Raw genomic sequence first — 10,589 nt, forward strand, 5'->3', positions numbered from 1 at the left:
CCACAGCTTGACACCTAGCGCTGCCGGCGGCGGACCATCCGAGCAGAGAGGCGGACAAGCATATCAATTTTGTCTGTTTATAAGTAGGCAATACCAAATATATAGTCCAATTTGATATGTTTCAAAAACTTTAGAACAATTACAGTAAAAACTACTCCCTCTGTAAACTAATATAAGAGTGTTTAGATCACTAAAGTAGTGATCTAAATGCTCTTATATTAGTTTACGGAGGGAGTATGTGTTTCTAGTAGTAGTCTCGCAAATTTTAAGCTTACTTGAAGATAAAGGATTAAGAGATAATGGCTATATTTTGCTAAACAAATTCAATTTTTTGGTTAAAAAGTTGATATGTATTTTAGAAAACAACTAGCAAATACTGCATGTTTTCAATAATAATCAAGGAAATTTTGAGCTTGTTTGGAGAAAAAGGACCGGGAGATAATGACCTCCGTCCGGAATTACTTGTCGCTCAATCGGATATATTTAGACGTATTTCAGTGCTAGATACACACGTATAAGCGACAAATATTTCCGGATGGAGGTAGTATTTAACTAGATAGAATTGAAGTTCCGTTCAAAATTTGATATTAAAAAAATAAATTGACAGTGATAATGCATATATTTGCAGTAGTATTCTGGCAAAATCTTAGCTTATTTGGACAAAATGATTAGGAGATATATAATGCCTTTTTCTCTTCAAAATAACTAGTTTTCTCGCCGTTACCTTGAGCCCACCATTCATTTTCTTTCTAAATTCTCCACTGATGCCGTGCATACAATGCATACAGACACACCTGTGCCGTGCAGCGTCCCGCTCAGTGAGGCTGTAGCTCTCTCAGCACAATAATATCGCATGGAGGGGACGAGTGATCCCTATGGTGGCCACAATGGCAGCGAGATCCTGCCGCCCATGCAAGCTGTGGTGGTCGAGGCGCCGCAGCCGGCAGTGGTGCACAAGGTTATGGCGCAGCCGGCACAAAGCTCAGCGAGCAAGATGAAAGGGAAGGTGAAGGAAACCTTTTTCCCTGACGACCCGTTCCGGAGCTTCAAGGGGCAGCCGCTGAAGAAGAAGTGCCTGATGGCGGTCAAGTACGTGTTCCCCGTCCTGGAGTGGGTGCCCGGCTACTCCTTGTCCCTCTTCAGGTCCGATCTCATCGCCGGCCTCACCATTGCCAGCGTCGCCATCCCTCAGGCATGTGCACGCACTAATGATTCCTAGACAAGATTGTTTGTTTGCATATTTACCCATTGCGTAGGTTTTTTATCACGTGCATGCAGATGAAATTGCTATAGCCTGTAATAATTTGGAAGCTAACCTGTGCATGAATGATTGATTATTCTACACGAACGCCCTGCCTTACCAACTGTGCTGCTCTACTGTCTTGCATGTGTGCTCTGTGCAGGGTATTAGCTACGCGAAGTTGGCAGACATGCCTCCGCTTACAGGCCTATGTACGTATGCAGATGCTTTCCTTTTTTTTCATGATAATATATGTCTCATTTATATCATAAAAATTATAATATAAGCCGCGTAAATACCAACCTGACAAAACTGAAAAAACTGCAAAATGCTAGCATTTGCACAAAGGAATATCAGTTAAGAAGGAAAATTACAAGCAAGACCAAAAATCCTCTGGACTTGACACCATGTCACCTGCCTCTGACACCACCACAGTAGCTATCAAAGAAAAAAATGACGCACATGCTTTCCCATTCTACAGGCGGTGCCTAGCGTCCGAATTAATAAATGACGTATCCATCATACATGTGTTCAGATTCGAGCTTCGTGCCGCCGCTGGTGTACACGCTGCTGGGGAGCTCCCGTGACCTGGCAGTAGGCCCGACGTCAATCACGTCGCTCATCATGGGGTCCATGCTGCAAAAGGGGGTGTCAGTGAGCCCCTCCGCGGAGCCGACGCTGTTCCTGCAGCTCGCCTTAACCTCCACCTTGTTCGCCGGCCTCCTGCAGGCCTCCCTCGGCATCCTCAGGTAACTTGCAATGATCTGATGCATCCAACAACCAATCTGCCTACGCTCAAACGAAAGATCGGTGCACGGACACATTAATGCATGTGCTGTTGTTGTTCGATGGCGCAGGCTGGGCTTCATCATCGACTTCTTGTCCAAGGCGACGCTGCTAGGGTTCAAGGCGGGCGCGGCGATCATCGTGTCCCTACAGGAGCTCAAGGACCTGCTGGGAATCGTCCACTTCACTGACGAAATGAACCTCGTGACCGTCATGGCCTCCGTCTTCCAGCACACCGACGAGGTCACCCATCCATCCTTCCACCTCTGAACCCCTGCTGCATGTATATATACACGCACATATATGCATGGTGCGTGCATGCACGCTTAGCTAATGGTTGATTTCGTGCAGTGGTCGTGGCAGACGATACTGATGGGTGCGTGTTTCCTCGTGCTCCTACTGTCAGCCAGACATGTGGTACGTATGTGTGGCCGTGCGTTTCCTTTCTTCAATTCAGCTCTTGTGCTGTACCGTTGATCACTGGCGTCGATTGTCTACTGTCTTGCGCGCAAATGCTGTTTCTGCTCTGCTTTCTTTTTCTAAAATGACGGTAAACCCTCCGGCCTCTGCATTCACACATCCATCTAAATTAAACAAAATCATTCAAGATGTTACACGAGTGGAGGAAAAGAAAGCATAGAACAACCGTTCGATAATTAAAATACATAATATACATATATCCTTTTCACTGGTTGCTATCTGAACCGGTTGAACATAGCATGTGCAATCATCTTCCACTAGCTGCACCTAAAATTCATGGACTAGCGGGAAACTCCAGTTCTCCCACACATGGATCCCTCTCTTAGTTCGAAAAGTAGCATGCAAAGTTTTCTTTGGAAGTATCAACCTGTTCAAAACACAATCATTTTGGCAACTCTAGTTCACCACACTAAAGCACATGCTCCTAACCAGATCTGAACTTTATGTTTCGGGTGGACCCCAATCAACCAGTTTCCGAACATATTTGTTGTGCTACATGTTGGTGAAGGGACTTTAAAAGCTACAGGGATGGTACCCAAAAGGAGGGCGGCAAAAGGGCAAGATAAGAATAAATGATGAATTGTTTCCTAGTGGAACATAAGCAGCACTTCTTGCACCCCCTGCCATCTGTGTTTTGCTAGGTTGTTTCACTAGGACCATACCTTTGTCCATGCACCATATAAAAATCATTATTTTTAGCGACTGTTTAACTGTCCAAATTTACTTCTTGTGGAAAACTGGACCCATTGTCGATGAGGTCTGTGTACATGGACTGAATAGAGAAGACCCGAGATATATGTAACTTCCTATGTAATGGAACGGGTTCATGCGGTAAGTTGACCCCCTATTAACCTATGACCAGATGCAACCAGGTCGTCCACTTATGACCAGTAAGCACACTTCAAAACTTGATATTCTGCAGACTCGTCGCTAACGCTGAAGCAACGAAAACGTCTTGTCACTTCACGATATTATATAGGCTCGGGTATTAAAGTCCAAGAGGCATATCAGCTAGCCATGTGTCACCAAAATCTCGCGCTAAGGCCCTTTCCCATCAGTAAGGAACACCTGCAAAAGAAATCCGCCTACAATCTGTTCACTTCTATAGAGAAATATTCTTACTATACTGATATATTTCCAAATAAAAATTAGTTGGGAATAATAAAGGTCTCGAGCCATACTTCAATAGCAAAGTGCTCTTGGGTCGTGGCTACCCTGTTTAACTCCCCTTTTGCTGAACTATCACAGAACATTTCATTTTCAGAACCTAAAATTAGAACTATTTTTTTCACCTGTTAATTGCAGCTATGTCCTGCAGCAGTACTTATTCATCTGGCTCTACATGTGAATATACAGAGCATGAGATGGCCAGAGTTCTTCTGGATTTCAGCATGTGCTCCCTTGGTATCTATCATCATATCCACGGTGCTCATTGACCTCTTCAAAGGACAGAACCACAACATAAGCACCGTAAGAAACAATAAAATGGAATAACTGTTCATATATTACAACTGTGTTATGCAACATGATGGAAAACAGGAAGTGTATGCATCTTTTCGCCGCAGATTGGGCATCTCAAATGTGGCCTGAATCACCTGTCATGGGACAAACTACTCTTTGATCCAAAATATCTAGGACTCACTGTGAAGACTGGTCTCGTCACCGGTATCATCTCCCTTACAGTACGCTAATCATCCTATGCATAACCTCACATTGCATTAGAAATTAGAAAAGTAGTTGAAATTTATTTGTCATAACTGTTGCCACTAACAAGCTAACATGTGCCCTAAATTTCACTCTGTCAGGAAGGAGTGGCTGTTGGCAGGACATTTGCTTCAATCAAGGACTACCAGGTGGATGGTAACAAAGAGATGATGGCCATTGGGTTGATGAACATTGTGGGCTCATGTACATCATGCTATGTTACAACAGGTAACCTACATTTTCGGACTAAATGACCTCCAATATTTTCGTGCATTCTTGACAAGGTTCCCAGACTCTGCATCATATGATGCACACAACCATAGGAAGAAAGATTGATTGCTCTATCTATTCCTATCAGGAGGATTTTCTCGCTCTGCTGTTAATCATAATGCCGGCTGCAAGACCGCCATGTCCAATGTGATCATGGCACTAACAGTCATGGTCACACTGTTGTTTCTCATGCCATTGTTCGTCTACACCCCGAATGTCGTCCTTGGAGCCATCATAATTGTTGCTGTAATTGGCCTGATCGATTTGCCCGCGGCATACCATCTCTGGAAGATGGATAAGATGGATTTCCTCGTGTGTTTGTGCGCATTTATTGGTGTCATCTTCTTCTCAGTCCAACAAGGCCTCGCGATAGCGGTAACCAACAGTAATATTACTGAGCTGTATTACTGATTTTTCTGTAGAGGAAGTTCATAGTTGAATTTTTTATTGTCAATGAAATTGCCAAATTTGTAGGTTGGTATATCTATATTTAGGGTATTGATGCAAATCACAAGGCCAAGAATGATAATTCAAGGGAACATAAAGGGAACTGATATTTACCGAAACGTCCTTCAGTATGAGGAGGCTCAGAGAGTTCCTGGATTCTTGATACTAACAGTTGAGGCTCCTATAAACTTCGCAAACACCAACTATCTGAATGAAAGGTAAGAAGAAATTTCAAATTCCATAGAGAGATGTTCATGTTAGGTTGTTGAACAACTTATAATGCAATATTTCATTTGTAGGACTAAAAGATGGTTAGAGGATGAAAGTTTTTCAGGGAATAAACAAACTGAACTCCGCTTTGTAATCTTTGATCTATCAGGTTTGTAACCCCCAACAAAGAAGTTGTTCACTGCTAAGTTTAGCAACATACCTCACTAACTGGTGAATGTTACTCCCTCCATTCCAGAATATAAGATGTATCTGTTTTCGTGCAAGTCAAATAATTGTATGTTTGACCAAGACTAGAGAGTAAAATATCAAGATATGCAACACCTAATAGGTAAAATATGAAAATACATTTCATGATGGATCAAATGATATCAATTTGGTAATGTAGATATTGATATATTTTTATAGAAATTTGGTTAAACATGCACATGTTTGACTTTCGAGAAACTAATACACCTTATATTTTGGAATGGATGGAACATGTTTTTGCGGACAAACGGTCCATTTCCGTCTTCCCATATGCACATGCATGCATCCACTAGAGGAAAAAAAATTGATGTCATCACAGATTCTCCTCATTTATAAAATTAAAATGTTTTGTAGCTTAAACTGTTGGTGGATTCAAAATCTGTTTTTCCATTCAATCTGTTGTGACGAGACCATTGAAACTAGATCTCATGTTAGTATGTTTCAACGACTTTTTCGGTCAAAAGTCACCATGCTGTTTACCCAGAAATTTCTGGGTCATAAAAATGTTTCACCCAACCTTCTCCCCACATGCACATGCATGAATGCACCAGGGGACAAAAGTTGATGTCATCATGGATTCAGCCCATTTCAAAGATTCAAAATGTTTTGTAGCCAGCTCAAACAGTTACTCCAATTCAAAACTGGTTTTCACTATTAAATTTGTTCTAGAGAGACCTTCAAAATTAGACCTCATGTGGGTATGTTTTGATAACTATATGTAAGTTACCATATTATTTACACCGAATTTACATGCATGAAAACCTAAACTTTTTTTGCTACGTTTCAATGTTTTTGTTAGCTGAAATTTATCACCCGGTACTACAAGAGTTACCCATAATATGTATGTGTTGTTACCTCCGAAGATTATGTGGATTGTTGAATTACGAGTGGATGGTTATCGATTCCAAAAAGTAACTCTTCTCCGCAAACAACAATGTAACTATATGGCTACTACGCTGGTGAATGCGGCCTAACACACTAGAGAAAAATGTAGTAGTGGAACCTGGTAACCACACTTGTCTCGTGTTGGTAACTATAGCATGGATAGGCTATTAGCTACATAACCACTATGTTTGAAACTGTGGCATGGGCAGCCTGGTAACTCTAGCATGAGGAGACTATAACTATGACATGAGAGGGCTAGTAACTCCAGATTCCGCTCGGTACCCTTCGCTTAAAAAATTGCACTGCAACCCAAGATGGCTTCGGGAATTTTAGCTTCCTGGAGGTGACACATTCGGGCTGGTTCCTCGCTGAGAATTTGTGAAGTTTGGAGTTGGAAGAATTCAGAATAGGCCTGTAATGTTGTGTGCGACATAAAAAGAAACATGTGTTGTGTGTAATCAAAATAGCGTGCTCCTAAACTAGTTGATGTGTTGGAATTAACACGAAGTGCTTGGGTTTGAGTCCCATCCACCGCGTAATCTTTTGGCTTTATAACATGGACTTGGGGGAGAATGCACTGAAGCTAGCGACTGTGAGCATGCAAAAAAGAAAAAAAGGAAAAAGAAAAGCAGCTTGGTGCATGTAGCTCCCGCTTACGCAGGGTTCGGGAAAGGGTCCGATCACTTTGGGTCTATTGTACACAGCCTTTCCCTACATTTCTGTAAGAGGCTGTTTCCAGGACTTGAACCCGTAACCTCATGATCACAAGGCAGCAGCTTACCACTGGGCTAACGCTCCCCTTCATAGGAAATGGGCCTGAGCTAGAGATCGATGTGAGAACCTAGGCCAGGTTTGGCGATGTAACTAGCAAAGCATGGGGGAAAAAAATAAACGAAACAGACCTCCACGTTAGAATACAATCTATAGAAATATAGGCTTGGTCGGGACCAAGCCCATCGACCGACCAATGATTCGCTCGGTTCTATCACTATTGTTGGACCATTCGCCAAATACTTTTCTCGTATTACTTAACTCATACTCATAAACCATATGTATGTACTTGAGTGTTGGATGCGTGTCAGAAATTTAGTATTTTCAGTAGCATCTTCACTGACACATCTTTTTTTTTTTCTATTCAGCTGTCCCTGCAATTGATACAAGTGGCATAGCGTTCCTCATTGACCTAAAGAAACCAACAGAGAAACTTGGCCTAGAGGTAAATGTAGGTATGTGTGTGTACACACACACACACACACACACACACACACACACACACACACACTGAATTTTGTTGTTCATAATTAAGCTGCCAATTTTAGTTACATGGCAAATTAACATTTTATTTCCTCTGCCTTTGCAGCTTGTACTTGTGAATCCAACTGGAGAGGTCATGGAGAAAATACAACGAGCGAACGACAAACATAACCATTTCAGGCCAGATTGTCTCTATTTGACTATCGGGGAAGCAATTGCCTCACTTTCTGGAGAGGCCAGTATGGCAACACCATAGAGTGGTTTGCCGACTTAATATTTTGATCATCTGATTGCACTCTAAATTTTCATAGCCTTCTCGTCCACGAAAGTGCCTGCAACAAAGCCCTTTACAACTTGGTTTATTGCTACATTCCTTTCCTTTCCAATCTATGATGGAAATTAGGTATGTGAATGGAATTTAGGTACATGGTAACTTACATTTAGACTTGAAGTTGTATTGTGTTTACATGATATGGAGTTGTGTCAGCCTCTCATATAATGTGGGGCAAGACACACAATATAATCTATACCAACATAATAGCACAGGCTCGCAGGGGGGAGCCGGCGGCATGTGCTGGTGCCCGGGCGTCCGGGGTGTGGTATTGTGACGGTGTCACGGGGAGGAGCGCCCGTAATCAGGCCCCGAGCATGTAGCCGAGTCTAGTGACCTCGTTAACAAATCTCGGTGTCACGCCTCGTCTGATTGCTTTTTCCTCGGACGATCAACTATGCGCCTCGGTTTATTCTAACAAGTGGTATCATGAGCAAGGTTGTAAAGTCCGTAGGTTGTGGATTGTTGATCTAGAGGAGGAAGAAAATTGACAGAAATTTGCATGATGCCATCGTAATACGGGACAAACTACGTCGGCGAGTTTCGATTCAGAAGCAGAGTTGATCGTGTTGTAATCTGGCAGAGCAGCGTGCAGCATGGACAAGGCAGTCTTGCCAAGATCGGCGGCGGCGCCGGCAGATTGGATCAACCTGATCCGATGCAGCGTGCGATAGTGTCCTACGCGGGAAGGAGGCGCTGGCCCACGGGAAGTTGTTGTTTTTTAGGGGCACCGGAAGTTGTTGTTGTAGGCCAATTGTGGGGGAAAAATGGGCAGTAATCTGCATCGGCCGGCCGGCACAAGCGCTAGGCCGGTCGCCACAGAACCGTTTGATAATCCGCTTAGAACTGTACGATTGCTCTCTTCCCCCAAGGCTCGGTCAATCCAAAACAGAAAAATCCCCTTGCCTCGCACATCTCAGCCTCCCACCTGCGCGCATGAAGCTCTGGCGAAGATCAACAACACCCCTCGACGTCGCCTCAGCTTGCCATCCTCGCCTCCCACACACACATCCCCCTCGCGGCTGTGCGAGCCGTGGTCGCTGTAGTGCCCGACCATGGTCTAGCATCCCCGCAGGCGCCCTAGCGTCCTCTCTGACACTCCTAACCTCACCGAATGGAGGTTTCGGCATCCTCGTCTGCTGGTCGTAGAACAATCCCCGCCAGTTGCAGCAGGTTCCAACCACATTCAGAGGCTTTGCAGTGACGCCGTGCTCCGTCGAAGCTCCTGACCACTACTGGAATTCACTTGTTAGCCGAGTACTGAAAAAACTCGCAAAGGCCCTAAAACACTCCGTAATGGTTTTGCCGAATGTTGTACTCGGCAAAGCGTACCCGGCTTATACCCTTCCGGCAAACAGAAGTTTGCCGAGTTCCTTTCGTCGGGCACTCGGCTATGTCTTTACCGAGTATCAAACCTGGTTCACGGCAAAAAAAAGCGACGGGACAGAACGGAACGAACGGGCGCTCTATTTGCCGAGGTCTCTAGCATGTGCACTCGGTAAAGCTTGTGAGCGTGAACAAAAAAAATGCCTCGCCGGACTGCATGAGCGTGTCGCCGGCAAGCACAAAATAGGCGTCGTCATCAATGGTGACAGTGATTCAAGCCGGCGACCCTGTTGTTGGAAATATGCCCTAGAGGCAATAATAAATAGGTTATTATTATATTTCCTTGTTCATGATAATCGTTTATTATCCATGCCAGAATTGTATTGATAGGAAACTCAGATACATGTGTGGATACATAGACAACACCATGTCCCTAGTAAGCCTCTAGTTGACTAGCTCGTTGATCAATGGATGGTTACAGTTTCCTGACCATGGACATTGGATGTCGTTGATAACGGGATCACATCATTAGGAGAATGATGTGATGGACAAGACCCAATCCTAAGCCTAGCACAAGATCGTGTAGTTCGTTTGCTCAGAGCTTTTCTAATGTCAAGTATCACTTCCTTAGACCATGAGATTGTGCAACTCCCGGATAGCGTAGGAATGCTTTGGGTGTACCAAACGTCACAACGTAACTGGGTGGCTATAAAGGTGCACTACGGGTATCTCCGAAAGTGTCTGTTGGGTTGGCACGAATCGAGACTGGGATTTGTCACTCCGTGTAAACGGAGAGGTATCTCTGGGCCCACTCGGTAGGACATCATCATAATGTGCACAATGTGACCAAGGAGTTGATCAAGGGATGATGTGAGTTACGGAATGAGTAAAGAGACTTGCCGGTAACGAGATTGAACAAGGTATCGGGATACCGTCGATCGAATCTCGGGCAAGTAGCATACCGATAGACAAAGGGAATTGTATACGGGATTGATTGAATCCCCGACATCGTGGTTCATCCGATGAGATCATCGTGGAACATGTGGGAGCCAACATGGGTATCCAGATCCCGCTGTTGGTTATTGACCGGAGAACGTCTCGGTCATGTCTGCATGGTTCCCGAACCCGTAGGGTCTACACACTTAAGGTTCGATGACGCTAGGGTTATAGGGAAAGTATGTACGTGGTTACCGAATGTTGTTCGGAGTCCAGGATGAGATCCCGGACGTCACGAGGAGTTCCGGAATGGTCCGGAGGTAAAGATTTATATATGGGAAGTCCTGTTTTGGTCACCGGAAAAGTTTCGGGTGATATCGGTAATGTACCGGGACCACCGGGAGGGTCCCGGGGGTCCATCAAGTGGGGCCACCAGCCCCAGAAGGCTGCGTG

At 44.3% G+C, this 10,589-nt stretch overlaps 1 protein-coding gene across 1 annotated transcript; it reads left to right on the forward strand.

The window, feature by feature from the left end:
• The first annotated feature begins 788 nt into the window (after positions 1–788).
• Positions 789–8,011, forward strand: LOC109738038 (probable sulfate transporter 3.3). The gene is made up of 13 exons (XM_020317919.2): positions 789–1,192; positions 1,404–1,452; positions 1,776–1,989; positions 2,098–2,269; positions 2,378–2,443; positions 3,863–3,976; positions 4,072–4,188; positions 4,312–4,438; positions 4,569–4,855; positions 4,955–5,145; positions 5,227–5,306; positions 7,429–7,505; positions 7,650–8,011. Exons 1-13 carry the CDS (start codon positions 854–856, stop codon positions 7,797–7,799), a joined length of 1,983 nt encoding a protein of 660 aa, XP_020173508.1. The 5' UTR covers positions 789–853; the 3' UTR covers positions 7,800–8,011.
• Positions 8,012–10,589: the final 2,578 nt, after the last annotated feature.

The sequence above is a fragment of the Aegilops tauschii genome, chromosome 7 (assembly GCF_002575655.3).
Source record: "Aegilops tauschii subsp. strangulata cultivar AL8/78 chromosome 7, Aet v6.0, whole genome shotgun sequence".
Classification (NCBI taxonomy): Eukaryota; Viridiplantae; Streptophyta; class Magnoliopsida; order Poales; family Poaceae; genus Aegilops; species Aegilops tauschii.